The sequence below is a fragment of the Pipistrellus kuhlii genome, unplaced genomic scaffold (genome assembly GCF_014108245.1).
Source record: "Pipistrellus kuhlii isolate mPipKuh1 unplaced genomic scaffold, mPipKuh1.p scaffold_m20_p_12, whole genome shotgun sequence".
Classification (NCBI taxonomy): domain Eukaryota; kingdom Metazoa; phylum Chordata; class Mammalia; order Chiroptera; family Vespertilionidae; genus Pipistrellus; species Pipistrellus kuhlii.
In genome coordinates, this window is record NW_023425427.1 from 8,620,566 (window position 1) to 8,639,072 (window position 18,507).

General features: G+C 41.5%; 3 protein-coding genes across 8 annotated transcripts in view; 2 read left to right on the forward strand and 1 right to left on the reverse strand.

Annotated features, from left to right (window-relative positions):
* Positions 1–5,912, forward strand: part of CTNNAL1 (catenin alpha like 1) — a 52,896-nt gene extending 46,984 nt beyond the window's left edge. For 3 of the 5 annotated variants that reach the window (XM_045579933.1, XM_045579934.1, XM_036433090.2), the window contains 5 exons: positions 466–514; positions 3,841–3,897; positions 4,008–4,121; positions 4,759–4,842; positions 4,974–5,912. In XM_045579933.1, coding sequence (XP_045435889.1) covers positions 466–514; positions 3,841–3,897; positions 4,008–4,121; positions 4,759–4,842; positions 4,974–5,039 — 370 coding nt within the window. In that variant the 3' untranslated portion in view covers positions 5,040–5,912. Of the gene's footprint in view, positions 1–465; positions 562–1,069; positions 1,098–1,298; positions 1,410–3,840; positions 3,898–4,007; positions 4,122–4,758; positions 4,843–4,973 lie in introns of those variants that run through there. The other 2 variants (XM_036433091.2, XM_036433092.2) reach the window with 2 other exon arrangements.
* A 605-nt stretch (positions 5,913–6,517) lies between these two features.
* On the reverse strand, positions 6,518–13,751 carry ABITRAM (actin binding transcription modulator). The gene is made up of 6 exons (XM_036433098.2): positions 13,349–13,751; positions 11,572–11,623; positions 10,606–10,735; positions 7,979–8,055; positions 7,829–7,898; positions 6,518–7,740 (listed from the first exon to the last, which is right to left on the reverse strand). The coding sequence occupies exons 1-6, from the start codon at positions 13,749–13,751 to the stop codon at positions 7,603–7,605; spliced, it is 870 nt and encodes a 289-aa protein (XP_036288991.1). The 3' UTR covers positions 6,518–7,602.
* Positions 13,752–13,822: 71 nt separating this feature from the next.
* Positions 13,823–18,507, forward strand: part of ELP1 (elongator acetyltransferase complex subunit 1) — a 59,980-nt gene continuing 55,295 nt past the window's right edge. Inside the window, exons 1-2 of one of the 2 annotated variants that reach the window (XM_036433086.2) lie at positions 13,823–13,954; positions 17,381–17,543. In XM_036433086.2, coding sequence (XP_036288979.1) covers positions 17,394–17,543 — 150 coding nt within the window. In that variant the 5' untranslated portion in view covers positions 13,823–13,954; positions 17,381–17,393. The remainder of the gene's footprint in view (positions 13,955–17,380; positions 17,544–18,507) is intronic. The other variant, XM_036433085.2, reaches the window with a different exon arrangement.

Genomic DNA, 18,507 nt, shown 5'->3' on the forward strand with positions numbered 1-18,507 from the left:
TCTTTGTGGTAATTCACTGTTCATTTGTAGGATCTAATTTTTCTTGGTGGTTTTCAATCTGATATTCCCTAACCTTCTGATGAGGTACACAAGTATTATTACGATTATTTTACAGACTCAGAATTGAAACTTAAATAACATACTTTATCAAAGACAACTGAACTCCTTGAGTTGAAATTGGAATGAGAAATGAGAAAAATAGGAAAAATAAAACTTTAATATAATTTGTGAGATGTTTTTTTTAATTATAATATTAAGATGTATAATATGTAAAAAAAATTAAAGTGTCCAAGAAATAATAATTAAAGTTGTTTTAAGAATAAAATCATAATATTATGAATCTATTCCAGAGTCTTCAAAATTTGGGATCTCTTAATATACAAAATGTTTTATTACTTTAATGTTGCAAAACCAATTCCCAGACAATGACTTTTTCTTACCTTCTTATTAATTCATTTATTTCAGGGGAGAGGGGCCACTGAAAACTTCCCAGGATTTAATTCATCAATTAGAGGTAAATTTTATTTCCATTTTTTGCTGCTACTTCAATTCTGGGCTAAAATGGATAAAACTAATTTCTAAATAATTATGGTATCATGTTTGTGTGCTTACCTATGCACACATGTGTACTACAGAGAGTGAAAGAAAAGTAGAGAGCTTGCTGTAGCTTTTTATGGAGCTTTTTTTGGGGGGAAACACACCCTTAAATATAATAGGAGTAAAGTAGAATGGGCTATGTCATCAATAGAGGACATAATAAGTTTTAGGTTTTCCCAAGTAGGTGAAACTATGCTGTCAGCAGATGCATTTCTCTCATATTTTCCTGAATGCTCAAAGGCTTTTTGGCCTCTTCATTATTGTTTAGATGAATGCTAGTGATTAAATGAGATAACACACAAGAAAGTATCAGTCATAGACTTGAGACTATCAGAGCGGACTCGGTACACGTTAGTCTCCTTTTTTCTTCCATATTCTTGATGATTTGGGGCAATCAGGGAGAGACAGGTATACCAACACCCACGCTTGTGCCCTGTGTGTGTAATGGAACTGCACATGGCCCCATTTCTAATTCTTCTCGCTTAGGTAGATGCTTTAGATATAGGGGTGTCGAACTCAATCAGAGAAGGGGCCAAAATCTAAAATCCAGCCTAAATCGCGGGCCGAATGGTTTACTGAACAGTCATAAACTGTCATTGTGATGGAAACGCAGCGGAGTGCAGTGATGACAGCGCGGTGCGGGCCACATTGCAAGGCCTGGTGGGACGGATTTGGCCCGCGGGCCTTGTGTTTGACACATGGAAGCAGATGACAAGATTTCTTCTTATCTTCCCGACTCTCATGTCAGTCTGTTCGCCCCTCCAGAACCAAGAGTATTCTTGCTTCTGTCAGTTTAATCACCTTTATACCACTTTCTTTGGCCTCCCCATGCTTCCACCTGGGCCTCTCGAGGAAAGGGAGGTGCAGCTTGAGAGGATGTTTGTCCACTGAGTCAGAAGAATTGTAGAAATATTTCTCTGGATTTTTCTGTAAAGTTGACTTTACAGAAATGAGCTTTTTCTCTTGAAACAGTTGGAATAAATTCTAGATTCATTCCAAGTCATACACAGCAAAATAGGTATTTCACTGCTGAAGATCCATTCCTCACCTTCTTGTGTGAGCTGACACTGATGCCTGTTGAATTGCCTACAAACTGCTGAACATAAACTGTTCATTGACTATTGATGGAGTTTCTACCATATGTCAGACCCTGGACACATGGGTCAGACTCTATGGATAAAAGTGAACAAAACAAAGCCCCTGTCTCCATGGAGCTTACATTCTAATAGAAGGACAATAACGAGTATATAATGCCCGTTTGTAAGGACTTAGAGATGAAAATGTGTAGGATAAGCACAGAGAGGGGATAGAGGGGCCATCAGAAAAGACATCTCTAAGGAGGTAACATCTGCATAGAGATAGTAACTGAGGAAGTGAGATGGATGGATATCCTGGGATTGACTATTTGAGGCAGACAGAACAAGTATAAAGGCCCTGCCTGAGGTATGAAACTAGGCTGGGGGAATCTATAAGGAAGCCAGTGTAGATGACATGGAGTGAGCCGGAAAGAAACTGGTAGCATATGACATCTCTGTAGCCACGGAAGAAACTTTCTTCCCCCAGGTGTGAAGGAAAAGTCTTTGGGGGTTTTGAGGAGAGGTAGCATGATCTGACTACATTATAAAGCTTTTTTGGCTTGATCAACAGGGTAAATGGTAGTGCTGTTTGCTGAGATAGGGGACACCAAGGTACTACACCAGATCTACAGGGTGGAAATTGAACATTATTTTGCTAAAGACTGATATCAGGGTAGTTCAGGAATGGAGAGAGAGGTTTGGAAGTAATCAGCTTTATGGTGGTTTTAAAAACAAGACACGCCAAAGCCGGTTTGGCTCAATGGATAAAGTGTCAGCCTGCGGACTGAAGGGTTCTAGATTCGATTACGATCAGGAGCATGTGCCTTGGTTACGAGCACATCTCCGGTGGGTGTGCAGGAGGCGGCTGATCGATGTCTCTCTCTCATTGATGTTTCTAACTCTCTATCCCTCTCCCTTCCCCTCTGTAAAAAATCAATAATAATAATAATAATAAAAAGAATTACAAAAATGCTGGTTTTAAAAAAAAACACCAAGACACACTATAAGACTGATGTGGATCTTGCACTCAAAAGGTTTATAGGCTAGAAGGGAAGAAGAGATAGGTAAAATAGAAAGTGGTAATGTAGAATGAGGAGGAATATATGAGTGAATCAATCCATTTGTTTAGAAGCTCAGTATAAAACTCATTGGTCTTCCTTTTAAAGGAGAGGGAAGGATGCAAAGGATGATTTGACCTTGAGATCAGTTTATCTAATAACAGCACGTGTTAAGGCTATTGGACAGAGAAGTGAGTTATCCCTAAAATTATTGCCGCATTCATATTTCTCATCTATGATAATTTATGAGCAAAACCTGTTGTTGTTTTTTTCCTCACAAATCATTCTCAGATTGTCCTGTTCACTTCATTCTTACTGCTGCCATTTAAAGTTAAGTCTTCATTTTTTTTTAAAATATATTTTACTGATTTTGTACAGAGAGGAAGGGAGAGAGATAGAGAGTTAGAAACATCGATGAGAGAGAGTCATCGATCAGCTGCCTCTTGCACACCCCCTACTGGGGATGTGCCCGCAACCCATGTACATGCCCTTGACTGGAATCGAACCCGGGACCCTTCAGTCCCCAAGCCAACGCTCTATCCATTGAGCCAAACCGGTCTTGGCAAGTCTTCATTTTTTTACTCCCCTGGTATCTTTCACTTAAACTGAATATTCTTATCAGTCCAACTCATTTGTCACCGTTTTTTTTCCATCATCCTGTTCTCCTACTGGGTTGTGAAATGCGTGGTGAACAGGCAAAAAACAATCTGAATTGCTCCCCTCGAGTGGCTGGTTAAAGAATGTGTGTAGGTGACAAATTTTATCTTGCTTAGCTGGAAGTAGGGATGTTCTAAGCCTTATCAGCTCATGTTCTAAAATTCGTCACCCATTTATAATTAGGGGTATTACAGGGTGAGCTTTGGATGCCTCCAGAAGGTCAGACACAATTTGTATGGCTAAGTATCATAGGTCCATGAACCCTGGAAGTGTCCAGGTGTAGAGGAACCTCCTTAGGGGAAGCAACCTTCTGGATACCACTAAAATCTTGTTTTTTCCTGGGTGCAACGGAAAACGTATGTGCACCATGACAGGCCTTTTATGAGTATTTTTCCTTCCAACTATCCAGAAGATGTACATTGAAAGTAGTTATATTTCTTTCTTCCCACTAGGTTTTCGCTGAAGAGGGCTTAAAGGTTGCTTCAAGTGCACAAGCTTTCTCAAAACAGGTAATGAGTTGGTGGTGATGTCATGAATACACATTTTGGGGGTATATTATTTAAGATTGAAAGATAGAATTTGTTGGAATTATGTTATAACTTCCCAAATTACATTTCAGCTGAAAGATGACGACAAGCTTATGCTTCTCCTGGAAATAAACAAGCTAATCCCTCTCTGCCACCAGCTCCAGACAATAACCAAGACACCTGTGCAGAATCAAGGGCTTCTAAAGGTAACAGTGAGGGTGGGCTATCCAGGGAGGCACTTGAGACTTGGGCACTTCTTTAGCAGGTTAGCCTCCAGCCCTTTTTCTTCAAATAAAAAGCTAATAACCACAGAAGAGCAATTTATTTCCATTTTTCTTGCCATGAATGTGAGTCACCTATTATCTGCAGTTCTAAATGACCCAAGAAGCAGTTGGTTCGCCTAATAAATCAGCTTTTTTGATATGCCTAATTCCATAGCATTAAGTCACTTCCCTTAATCCTAACGTCAGCACATGTCTAAGGCACAGACTCCTGAGTAGGGGCTCCATTCATAGGGAATTAATTGGAGTGCCACAAAGCATAGTGCTGGAGGAATTACAATACAAAGTAGGGGGTTCACTGCCATTATTTGAAATGCTTAGAGAAACCCCAAAATAGCCTAAAGTAGAACGGGTTGATTTTCCATCCGTTCTTTGGGGATTCATGAACTGGGCATAAGAACCAGCAACAATCCTTGCACCTGTGTTCTAGAGCCTCAGGTTATCAAGAACCCTTGGAGTTCCATGATGAAGAAACGTTATCATTTAAAAGTTAAATGGTGATAAAGTCTTTTGAAGTAACCATTGTAAAGGAGTTTGATTTGCTCACTTTTTGTCACTATAGGTTGATAAATGTATTACAAAGACAAGATCGATGATGGCTATTTTGGTTCAGCTTCTCTCACTTTGCTTTAAACTACTGAAGAAGGTGAGATAGTTTTCTATCTTCTCACATTTTAAAAACTAGTTTAAAGGACAATGCAAAAGAAAATAGTTATTTAATTTTACAAATTTCATTCTGAAATTAAAGAATAAATGAACTATGTTAACTCTTTCCAGCTTCAGATGGAAAACAACAGATGGGTCTCAGTCACGAATAAAGATTCCGTGGATGGTAAAACTTGAGAAGTTTTTGAGGACAGATCTCGGGAACACCATATGGCAAAGCTGACATTTTTAAAGCAAATGATCTTTTATATTTTTTGGAGTTCAGTCACTTTATAAAGAAAATAACACTGAAGTTCTGCTTTATTTTTTGATCATGACACCGATCGTGGCTTTTTGACAATGAAGTGCTGTGGTAGTTGCTAGACCTCTAATAGCAGTGTGATTTTAAAATGAGACATTGCCACCAATATTCTTTAAAAATCAAGCCAAATATCCCAGCTGTCTTAATGACGGTTTAATCCAAAGAATCTATTTTGATTATGTGCTTACCTTTGGCATATTTTAACTTTGTTTTCCGTTTTTTATTTAAGCTTATCATCTAGAACACTAATTTAAGCTGGAAATACACAGTAGTCTGGTTGGAAGCAGTTTTCTTAAGCCTGTGGACTCTTCTTCAATCCCTCTAAGTGTGAGTGGGCCTCTTGGCCACCCGCTGTCACAGACCATCCATGCGAGGAGCGCACTTTTGTTCTCTAACAAGCTTTTCACAGGCCAAGGCCATCTGTTGTGATGCATAGCCCTTCCACCCGCAAAGCTGGGTCATGGAGCTCAGGCCCCGGAATCCTGGAGGAACTCACAGGAGATGGCTTTTAGTTCTAGTTGTAGCCGAGCAGCCCGTCTACCCCGAACACTAGCTGGAATCCTGAACCTATTGTGCTGGCTTTAAAAAAGTAGTTTTTAAACTGTCTTCAGTAGTGACTGATGGAATGGAAGATATAAGAGAATGATAGAACTAAGAAGCGATTTAAAATAAATTCTGAACCATACATTTTATATAAGTGCTCTTGGAATGTTCATTGTAAAACAAATAAACATCTTTATTCTTTTTAATTTCAGGGTTTAAAGCCTTTCTTGTTTTTGTGGGGTGGGATTTGATGGAAGGTTTATAGGCCCTGCCTACCTGATATAATGCAGTTAGCTTTGGTTTGGACTTGCGATAGTGCTTGTATCCCAAAGCTTTGAAATCTTAACAGGACATGTCAGTTGCCAACTGGCTAGTTTTATAAGCTTGTCTGACTCTTATCTGGGTTAGCCATCACAACAGTCACAAGATTCCAAAGACCCGCAGTACTACAAACTAGGTAGTCAGTATTTTATTGAAGGAAACTTGAATTGTATGTGCCTCTTCTTTATAAAAATCATAAAGCATGATTTTTATTCCCTGGAACCAAAATGTTTTTAAATTACAATAGAAATAATGGTGAATGATGAAAGGTAGTTAGTTATATGTAAAATATACAATTTTTTTTTTTTTTACAATCATTGTGCTGCCCAAACCAGGGCCTGCTGGTTTGATACATTCTCAGTCACAGCAGGATCAGTGGAGATGTCTGCAGAGTTACCACCTGGATCGTGCCTGGTGGGTATACCTGGGGACAGTCATGCTGGCACTTAAGTTACAAGAAGTTTTTCTTGTAAGTCAGAAATAATTTTTAAATTTTATTTACAAGACACTTTTACAGACCTGAAATAATATTCTCTTATTTAAGTTCAAGTCGGGTGGGGAAGGGATGACTTAGGACTTCTACAGCATAAGAAAGGGAACTAAAGGAATTTACATGTCAATTGATTCCTTCTGTATAAACAACTGTTTGGATTTAAAAACAGATAGACATGTTTCAGCCTTTAAAAAATAACATTTTTAAAGTCTTTTATTTAAAATTAAGTATAAATAAGTATGCAATCTTAAAACATATATTCAGTTTTGTTTTTTAATTCAAATGTGAAAGCTTTTGTTCTATTCAAAGGCCTGTCTTTGAATTACAGTAACTTTTCCTTTCTTGTTACCCTGTAGCTAGTGTGAGACTGTTACTGTATCACTATTAATGTATGTACTGCATTATAATGCTTCCATAAATTAGGAAAGCCCTTTGTATTTTTCAAAGCCTTTTCATGTTGTTCCTCATAGAAGAAGCCATAGTGTTAGTTCTGCTTTGCCTCAGAGAGGAAGGACATCCAGTGGCAAAAGGACTAGAGAAGGTACATCTACACCCAGCCTCTTACTACAGCCTGGAGAGGACTGGGGGCAGAAGGGGTGGGACTAGACTTTCTGGTAGAGTCACAGTGAAGCACGCTGGGTAATAAAGGTCAGCTGTTGTTTCCTTTGCCATCAAACTGATGGAAGTTTGAGCAAAAACAATTAACCATGCCATAACATTCAAACAGAAGTATGTCAAAATGTAGTATTTACTAATGAGTTATAGGATGCATAGATTATTTTTACTTGCTACTTTAAAACTTGTGTCTTCTTTTCCAAATTTCCCCCAAAATGCTCTCCTTTTTAATCAGAAATGTTGCTTGTCATTTTTTAGAAAGAGAAGAGCAAAAGAGGAGCAGGCTAGCTCCATGGCTGGGCAGGTCTGAGACGAATGGGAACCGAGGCTTGTCTTGTAAGAGAAAGGGGGGAAACAAACAGGCTTCCCTGCAGAAGGCTGGCTGCGGAGTACGCTCCTGCCACACGGTGGTACTACTTCAGTGTCCGGATCGAGTGCCGCATTGCTTTTTTATGCCATCTCAGTCCTCACGATGTGGCTGTTGTAGCATTACTGCGTTTTACCACAACTTCTTCATACTGTTTTTGTGTCAGTAACCCTTCTGTTATGCTTTTACTTTCTTCAAATTTGGGCAACACAACTGCAATGTAACCTTCAGTGGATGGCTACAAAGGAAATAGAACATTTAGTACTGTCATATGACAAAAATCAGATGAAAAGTATGTGGATGGGATCATACTTCTCCCCCTTTACCTTCTCTTGAAGAATAGAAGGCTTATGGAGAATATTTTCATTCACTTCCATCAGTCGTCCTCTAACACAGCTATTGAAAAAAAGAATTGTCTTGAAAAAGAATATTACCTCCTTTTTTATCTCCTAATTTGTGGTTAAATAGTAACTTACCTAGATATAGTATATTCTTCCCCATCTGAGCAGTAAATCTTACACAGAGGTGCAAGTTCTGTTAGAAACTGTGCTCCCTGAAAATGAAAGGGAGGAAGTAATTAATTGATATACATTTTCACTTTCCTTTGAGAGGGAGCCCTCAGTGTCATCATAAGATATATTTATGGAATTAGTGTTTTAAAAATCATTTATTAAACATGTAAGTACCTGCTATGGGCCAGGTACCAACCTGAATTCTAGGGGAAAAAGCAAACTAAGACATGTGATAACAGGTAGTTTAAAGATTAAGAATATATTTTTGGAACTTCAAATGAGAAAGCTGCATATAGCTATAAAGGTTTCAACAGTGTAGGAAAGTCCATCAATAAATAATAATAGAAAATTCAACATGAGAGTGTGACACCAATATTGTACAAAGTTAACTTCATTAAGATTCCGACCTTCTCTAAGATGGTTTGAAAAAGGGATGTTTTTCTAGTTAACAAGTAATGAACTTGGAGGAAAATTTGCAAAACAGGTAAGTTATAAGTAGCAAATAAGAGCCATTTACCCATTATCCTATAACCCAGAAGTAAATACATTTAAAAATACACATATTTTTTATTGATTTCGGAGAGAAAGGGAGAGATAGAAACATCAATGATAAGAGAGATTCATTGATCGGCTGCTTCCTGCACGCCCCCTATTGGGGATTGAGCCAACAAAAGAGAATCGAACATGCTACCCTTCAGTCCACAGGCCAATGCTCTATCCACTGAATCAAACTGGCTAGGGCAATACCACATTTTGACATCTGTTAGAATGCTAAGGCATGTTATTGTTTCATGTACTCCATACCCTATGGACATATCTGGGGAGTTTCTGACAAAAATCTACAAGGAGGCTCATGGGAACTGAGGCAGCCATGTCTCGTGTATTGCTCTTTTTCCCCCATCCAGGAATTTTTCCCAGAGTGAACATAGACATTTGAGGTCAATTTGCTCTGCTTTATGATCTTTACCCCTCAAAACATTCTTGTACAACATTCCTATGTACCACATTGGCTTCACTCCTCTGCATGTGGATACTTCATTTCAAAATACTAGTCCATGGGACTCCCCACCTTTAAAATATATTTTATTAATTTTTTACAGAGAGGAAGAGAGAGGGATAGAGAGTTGGAAACATCAATGAGAGAGAATCATCAATCAGTTGCCTCTTGCACACCCCCTACTGGGGATGTGCCTGCAACCAAGGTACATGCTCTTGACCGGAATCGAACCCGAGACCTTTCAGTCTGCAAGGCGACGCTCTATCCACTGAGCCAAACCGGTTTCGGCGGGACTCCCCACCTTTAGAAGGGTGGGGTACTCATTCCAGAGGGCTTGTCTACCACTGGGACTATGTCAAAAGAGCAGAGTGTTTGACTCCTTTTTATCACCTCCCTTGGAAGACTAAATGGCAGGCAGTGCTGAGATCTAATGAAAACTTATCTGCAGTGAGTTCTATTTGTTCTGTCTCTGTTCTTCAGTAGTAACAACAGTGTTACTATTTTGGGTAAAGATTTATCACAGGACTTTCAGAAGTACTAAGTGTTTTTACTTGTAATTTGCAGATTTTGTCTTTTTAAGAATGGCATGTGCTTTTCTAAGTGCATGTTTCCTGAGGTGAGGAAAATATCAATACTCATAAGCCACGTCGTTAGGGGATTTCAGGCCAACAAAGGGGAGTATAAACAAGGGTCTTCTGTCACAGTGAGGGTTATTGGCAGAAATTGTTAGTACGCACTCAGTACACGAAGGACCTAAAGCATCCTCTGTGATAGATCTACTAAAAGTGATCCTCTCCTTTAACATGCTCATCCTGCCTCGGGTTGTAGAGGGTAGAGATAGCATTTTGTACAACCGAGCGTTATGTGGAAGTAGAGGGTGTGGCTGTATGTGTATGAAATAGGCGATGGAAAATGCTAAGGTGCAAATACTATATATTTTTTAAGATTGCTTTTTTTACCCAAACCGGTTTGGCTCAGTGGATAGAGTGTCAGCCTGCTGACTGAAGGGTTCTGGGTTTGATTCCGGTCAGGGGCATGTGCATTGGTTGTGGACACATCCCCAGTGGAAGGTGTGCAGGAGGCGGCTGGTAGATGCTTCTCTCTCATCGATGTTTCTAGCTCTCTGTCCCTCTCCTTTCCTCTCTGTAAAAAATTAATAAAATATATTAAAAAAAACACACACAATTGCTTCCCCCCCCCCCCCACCTCAGGAAATGTTCTTGTTGTTTTTTAATTTACTTGTGGAAATATGTGGTGTAGAGTTTTACAGAACTCAAAAGCTGGCTTAACAAAACTGGGAGGGACAAAGTATCTCTTTATAGTGGTATTCGAGTTGTCCTTTCAAAAACCCACCTTCCCCTTCATCCTGGGGGTGACAGGTGGTGATAGAGAACCTGAAATGACAGACCCTAAACCTCCTGAAATACCTCATTTTTTTGGTCTGAGAATTTCTCTAGGGTCAATGTTTTCTTAAGATCAGCAATCTCAAACTGCCAAGGAAGGATGCTGAGCATACATCACTGGATTCTAAGATTGAGTGGATCTATCTTTACTATGAAGTAGAGGATTTAAGTGGAGAATTATAGGAACATACCCGTTTAAATTTCCCAGAGACCTTGTTCTGAAGTCTGCTACAGTTGGTACTGATTTGATAGGAAATGCTTTTAATTGTTTTTCCACTTTGAAGAACTGGATGAGATTCTGCCAATGTGATGACACATATTCTATAAAGAGCAAAAATTGGTCCTGATTACTGCTTGATATAATTTTTCCTCATAAAACACAATATTCCTCCTGACCAAAGATTATCTGAACTGACATTTGTTTAGTCAAACTATCATTTCCCTCATTTTCCTCTGGTTTCTGTAGATAGGAATGCAATAATAAAATGGGAGAAAATGGGGTTTTATATACTTCCCAGAGAAGAGAAGAGTATGAGGTCTTCAGGTAGCACTGAGGCAGAAGAGAGAGTAGTCAGGCATGCCCATATACACTGAGTGGCCAGATTATTATGATCTCTGAACACATAATAATCAGGCCACTCAGTGTATATCCTATATAATAAAAGGCTAATATTCAAATTGTCCCCTCGACCAGGAGTTTGACCAGCAGGTAGGCCGGCCAATTGCCCATGTCCCCTCCCTCTGGCCCCCTGGCCAGACCGCATCCATGCATGAATTCATGCACATACACACACACACAGGAACACTTCAGAGATCATAATAATCTGGCTACTCAATGTATACAGGATATCACCTAGACCTCCACCATAGCCTTCTCCAGGGGCTCTGGCAATTCAATGATTAAGCAAAGGCTGGTTACATCAGGCCTTAGTAACTGACTGAGGGCATGGTGGTCCATTTGAATGATCACATTTGTTTAATGTGAGTAGGCACCGAAAGGCTCCTTCTTGTCAACCTAACTCCTATCATAAATCATACTATTTCAACACAGTGAAAAATGACCATTTATTGAACATTAGTTCAATCCAACACCATACCAGACTACTACACCAGAAAAAAAATTTTTTTTTTAAATTTAAAATTCCCAATTTGCTTACCGGTTAGAGTGCTGTAGTATACAGTGGTCCTCACAGGGTTTTCCTTTGACATCTAGAAGAATGAACAGGTCGGGAGGTTGTGAAGTCAATAGTTACTACTTACTGTATAGCACTTCTTTGGTTCATAGAGATAGTAAATTATGAAGATTGTACACATACCAATCACTTGTATTCTTTCATTACTTGAAAAGATATACCTAAAAAAAAGGCTTGCTATAAAGTAAAGAGATGTGGCCCAGATGGAGTCATTCATTCATCATTTAAGTGATGACTCTTTGCTCCATCTTGCTTTATCCTCGCTTTAAAATGAGTACACATTATTTCTATTAGAAAAATGAGACTAGCAATGCATTCTTTATACAATACAGTAGTGTATGTTTTAGAGGGACCAACTCCTGGTTTGCCTAGGACTGTCCTGATGTTAACGCTGAATGTCTCGGATTCCGGAAAATCCCTCAGTCATTGGTAAACAGGGACAGTTAGTCATCCAAAATTTGGCTAATAACACCTATGCTACAGTATTTTAAAAAATGAGTACACCTGTTATTCCTGAATGCAATGGAGCAAGTATGGGGCTAGAACAAGGAACCCAACGATGTTTCCACCACCGATATGCACTGCACACGCAAACAACAAAATACCCAATGACTAAGTGGCAGATGTATAGAATGCCCGCGGCTTCTCTTTTAGTAAAACTTGGATTCTGGTTTGCTATCCCTTCCTCCACAGGCCTGATCAAAACTCTAAGGAACATCAGGAGACTTGCAACCAGGGGAGCAATGGGCAGTGGCAGCTCATCCCAAGCTAACCCCTGGACCTGCTCCCAAGGACCCCTTTTCTCTGACCCAGGGAGCTGACAGCACCCTGCCTAGGCTCACTTCTCTACAGTCAGGTTTCTAGAGAGCCAAAGCAGCCCCACCTATTCTCTCTCCTGTTGCTTTTTTTTTTTTTTTAAACATATTTTATTGATTTTGTACAGAGAGGAAGGGAGAGAGATAGAGAGTTAGAAACATCGATGAGAGAGAGAGTCATCGATCAGCTGCCTCTTGCACACCCCCTACTGGGGATATGCCCGCAACCAAGGTACATGCCCTTGACCGGAATCGAACCCGGGACCTTTCAGTCTCCAAGCCGACGCTCTATCCATTGAGCCAAACCGGTCTCGGCTCTCCTGTTGCTTTTATCCTAAGCCCTTCCTTATTTCCTTGCCCCAAACTTTAATAAACCCACTCAAAAAAAAAAAAAAAAAAGGCAATACACAAAAATGGTTAGATTCTGTTTTCTAAATGCCTCTATTCTAACCCACCTTCTCCCCATCTCTACAGTCTTTACTGATCATAATAATCTGGCTACTCTGTTTACTGATCTGGTTCCGACCAAATCATTTAAGCCATTTTCTGTATGGCCACTCCCTATAGGGTTTGCCGCTCTAACCCTTCAGGCACCCCAGGAGATGGCCATCCAGCCCCTGCCAACCTCACCTTAGACAACCATCCTCCCGCCAGCAACCCATCCAGGAATTGGCACAGCGCTTGCCAGCCCCAGAATGCGCTCTGCTGGCATTTCAGCCTTTACAAATACCTATTCCCTCATGCCTAAACAAAGCAATACACACACACACACACACACACACACACACACACACACACACACACACTTGTTAGATTCCTTCCATCGTAGGGCTGAAATGCCAGAGAGCGCGCGCGTGGCTGTCACCCCAGTCCCTACCGCATCAGGCCCCTAGGGCTCAGGAGAGATAGACATCATCCCCACTTACCCGCTTTGTACCAGCGAGTGAAGTAACGATCCACCAGTGACGGCACCGCGGGCCCCACGGCCACCGGCTCGGTAGCCATGGCGACCTCGGGCACCGCTCCCTCCGCCCCCAGAGACCCGAGCACTTCCTCCATGCTAGCCTGGAGGAGGAGGCGGTCCTTCCGGCGCGCGGCCTGCGGCGTGCGCGTGCGCACTGCGACACTGGCCTGCAGGCCCCGCCCACCGACGCCACCCATTGGGGCTTTGGGGTTTACGTCAACGTGAGGATCGACTACAATAGCATTCCTCCGTCTGTCTGGGGCCGCCAGCGGAAAAGGCCGACCACGCCCCTCCAGACGAGTGACGTCTTCCCCGCGCTGCTCCGCCTGGGTCCGGCCTGCTTCGTTTGCAAGTCGTTGTCCCATCGGCAGCCTCTGCGCCGGCTTCAGCCACTCACTACCTCGGGGCTCCGGGGGCCCAGTGGCCCGCAGGCCCAGTGCGCCCGCGAGAGCTCGGAGCCGCGGTCGGAGAGGCGCGTGCGCGGGCCCAGGCGGACCCCGGGAGGCCAACCGCGCGTGGCCCCGGAGGCGAGGGACGCCCCGTTGTTTGTGAGTGAGCGCGGCGCCAGGTGAGCGTTCCAGGGACTCCCGGGGCGGGGGCTCGAGGCCCGGCGTGGTCCGCCACGTCCTGATGCCAGGAACGCCCAGCGCGCACCTCTGCCTGGTGCAGGCCCAGGCGTCCCTGGAGCCTGAAGTTCTCTTTCTGCAGGTTTGCCTCCACCTGCGGCCCTGGGCAAGGGGGAGGGTCCTGCTCCCCGGCCCCACGCTTTGCTCAGCCTGCGGATTCCTTGGAGGAGTGGGCAGTACCGCCGAGAGCGAATCAATGCGCGATAGAAGGCGATGGTTATTAGAAGTTCAGATACGGTGGCGGGTCCCTTCTCGTGAGTGGGACTTTTTCGTGATGTCCCCTGTGCTTCTCCATCTCATGGGGTATATTACATGGCCCTCTATACCGTTAAGATGTGGCCTCTTGGAGGCAGTGACAGAATCATTCCTTGTCTTTCAGATTGGAGCACTTACCAAGTTCTCATTCCATGGTTTGCTTTTAGACGTCACCGGAAAATACTTTTTTCCGTTGATTTTTAGAGAGGGGGAGGGTGAGAGAGAGAAACAGAGAGGAAAACATCTATGTGAGAGAGACACATTGATTGGTTGCCTCCAGCATGCCCCCCAGCCAGGTGCAGGAGCGAACCTGCACCCAGGTACAAGCCCTTGAGTGGAGAAAAGAACCTCGATCCTTCATCTTGCAGGCCCAAGCTCTCCTACTGAGCCACACGGCCAGGACGCTTTCTGTGTGTCATGTAGGTCACACCACCAGTTCTTAGGATTGACTGGGTACTTAATTGTATAAAGGATTCCAGCTGTATACTGACGGCCACGGTGGTAACCAGTGGATAGTTTAGAATGAAAAGTGGGAGCAGAAAGTAGGCAGTTTTCAAGTTGGGGAACAAGGGAGAGTAGAAATGCCGTGTCCCCAAATAGGGAAAACATGTGGTGGGGAAACGGCAAGTATTTCCTTCATTTTCCAGGTTGCATTGATGTGGTTGTGAGACATTCTTGTAGTAACATCAGGAGGTTGAAAATGTGGGTTTAGTATCCAGTTTAGGGTCAAGGCTAGACGTTTCCATCTCCGCAGCATATTAGTGATCTGCCTGGTAGTACTTGTAATCAGGGGCTTCATAAATTAGCTAAGAGATGTATAGAGGAGCAAGGGAAGAAAATGGAGTTGTGAGATATTTTGGAGATCAGGATTGATCTCTAGTGTACAGAGTTCTTGACTACAAAAAAGTTGAATCATTGAGGGCTAGGAGTTGGAGATTGCAGATGTAAAAGAAAGGGTACTAATAAATAAGTTGAGGTCCTGGGAAGTTTGGAGGATACTCCTTTGCTGTCCTTGCAAGTTGTGGGGAAACTTGGAGAAGATAAGGGAGTAAGGATGATGGGTGTGAACATTCAGAGAAGTTCTTTTTGAGTTGGGGAGAGTTGGGGGGTGGGAGATGAATGATGAGCTCACCTTGGCAGGTGATTCTGGAAGCTCAGTGATTTGAAAACTCCGGTTGTTGGTTGTATTTGTCAGCCGGGGTCCAGTCGGAAAAGCAGAAATCACATTATTATTTGAACAGAATTTAATATGAAGAACTAGTTAAATAGCTATTGGAGGAACTAGCTACAATACTTAGCTAGAGTTGGGGATCCAAACAAGGGAATCCCTGGGGATTATCATGGCCTAAACGTGGAGCAGAGGCATTCATAAAGCAAGGACTCAGACTTCTGGAATTCAGAGGAGGAGCCCTCCTGTGGCTGGATTTCAGACACCTGGAAGGGGCTGGTACCTCTAGGGATGAGGCGATGAGGCTGGTCTTGGGAGTACTAAAGCCTGGGATCAAAGGCCTCTGCAAGGATGAAAGCCCATTGCTGGGGCAGCAGGGATGGGAACAGTAAGCTAACAGGAAATAGTGAGTTCCTCTCAGCTCTTACTGCCTTTACCCTCCAGATTCTTACCCTTTGGTCCAAGGACCTCGGGGCACCACAGGTTATTGGTGACTAGTCACAGGGAGGGATATGAATATATTTTGATGATATGACCATGGCAACAGTAAAAATAATGGTTATTATTAGGTGGACCAGAATGAAAGAGCCCGGAAACTACACATCTGGTCCCCCTCTTGTCTGTCCTTACAGCTTGGTACTGTATCACCTGTTTATTCCCCTCTCGTCAGACCTGCCAGGCAGTCTCTCATCTCAAATCTACCAGTCCTTTCAGATATATACCAGTGGTCATCCCAATGTTTAAAGAAAGATCAAGGATGTAATTTTTATATACTTTGGAAAGTCTAAACTTTCTGTGTAGAATTAAACTTAAAACCTTTATGGTATAATACAGGTTCAGATAATTTCTAGAAGTTCTTGAATATAAACATCACCTAAGCTTATAAAACCATTGTCTACCTTGATTTTTTTTCTTCCTTCCACTATACATGGTTTTGCCTTTCTCTTAAACCACATTTTAGATATTATATCCTTCAGTTTACACTTAACAATATCTGCTGTGTAGGAGAAGGATTACCTCATCTTTTTTAATGTCATCTGTATGAAATGCCAAGATAAGAGGATTTATTTTAGAATATGATAGCTTTAGGCCATTGTGGTTTGTGTAATTGCCACTCCTAACATAACTTAGGGATTTCCAGTTATAAACCTTTGAGGGATCAGAATGTAAATTAATATTTGTTTTTCTCTCACTTAGATAATATACATTAAAGCAAGTCTGATTTTGCCAGATTGAAGTAGGTTTCCTATTTATCATTCTTTTCTCTCCTTACTCTTGCACTGGTAAAAACCAGGCCAGGAAAGTTGAATTACATGAAGTAATTATATCAAGTCATTAAACAAACATTGGTTATCATTTTGAAGTAAACTGTTAATAATCTTACCGGTCTTATTTTCCCTCTTAGAACAGTATGTACTTATATTTACTTCCACTTTTGATTTGAATTTTAACTTTTTTAATGGAAGTATATCCCAGCTTATAAATAAATGTATTTAGTGATATTAAAGGAATTTCATTCCAGATTTTCCTCAAATATTTATATGTATTTTACATGATTTTATAAATCTATTGGATTATAAGTTATCCTTATATTAAAAAAATAAAATGTTTTCCCGTTCATTTTCTTCTTTCAAATTTACAGAGGACTAACTGATGTTAAATATTTTTGTTTTAGGCCGAAACCGGTTTGGCTCAGTGGTAGAGCATCGGTCTGTGGACTGAAAGGTCCCGGGTTCGATTCCGGTCAAGGGCATGTACCTTGGTTGCGGGCACATTCCCAGTAGGGGGTGTGCAAGAGGCAGCTGGTCAATGTTTCTCTCTCATCGACGTTTCTAGCTCTCTATCTCTCTCCCTTCCTCTCTGTAAAAAATCAATAAAATATATTAAAAAAAAAAATTTTGTTTTAGAAGTGTTTTATCAATGGATATTTGTACTTTTCTTTCAGGAATTGCTTCACCATGAGAAATCTGAAGTTACTTCGGACCCTGGAGTTCAGGGATATTCAGGCTCCGGGGACACCTCAGTGCTTCTCTTTCCGAACTGAGCGGAGCACAGTGCTCATTGGCTCAGAACACGGACTCATAGAAGTGGACCCTGTCACAAGAGAAGTGAGTTACTGATTGAGAATGCAAGCATTTGGCATGAGCACTGACTTGTTTTTTTCCAAACTTGCTTCCTCCAGATAGTCTTTAAATCGTACTGATTTTTTATACTCCTAAGTGAGAACTCCCTTTGTTTGTCAGTGATGTCATATTAGCTGTAATTTAAATAGTGACGTACCTTTTACTTTGCTACTGTTTTAAATGTGAGTTGGCAAAACTCTGACCTCGTGTTTTATGTGGGTACCCTACTTTTTACCTTTTCTACCTTGTACTTTTTGTAACAGTGGTTCTCAACTGGAAACTGGAAATTGCCATCTGTTTCAGCCTCCATCTCATACCAATTAAATCAGAATCTACTCCAGGATCTTGAGTGCATATAAAATATGTATATATATATATACACACACACACATATATATATACACATACATATATATTTGTATATATGTGTATATATATTTATGTTTATATATTTGTATATGATGGGTCAAAAGTAGGTTAATGGTTGTTTATGTGGAAAATAATATAATTAATAAATAGTAACACAAAAATAAACTCTGGATGGAAGAAAGATGGTGGAGGAGTAGGAGGATCTTTCTCCTACCTTTTCCCAGGATCTAACCGGAATTAATACTAAAGTGGGAAATACTCACCCTGACATACCTGCTTTAGACTGAGGGAAGAGACTTTTTTTTTTTTCCCCCTTTTTTTTTTATTGATTATGGTATCACATACCGTAATTGTCCTCATCCCCCCACTCCCATCCCCAAGTACCTCCCTACATATGCCCTCAAACACGCACACACACATACCACTGGCCAGGCCCATATGCATGCACACAAGAGGGAAGAGACTTTTAAACGAGGAAGGCCAGAAACCGCCTCTAGACTTATAGGAAGGGCAGGGTCTAGAGTGGCCTTTGGCTGAGCTTTCAGGAGCCACGGGCCAAGGGTGAGGAGGGTTCCCTGGG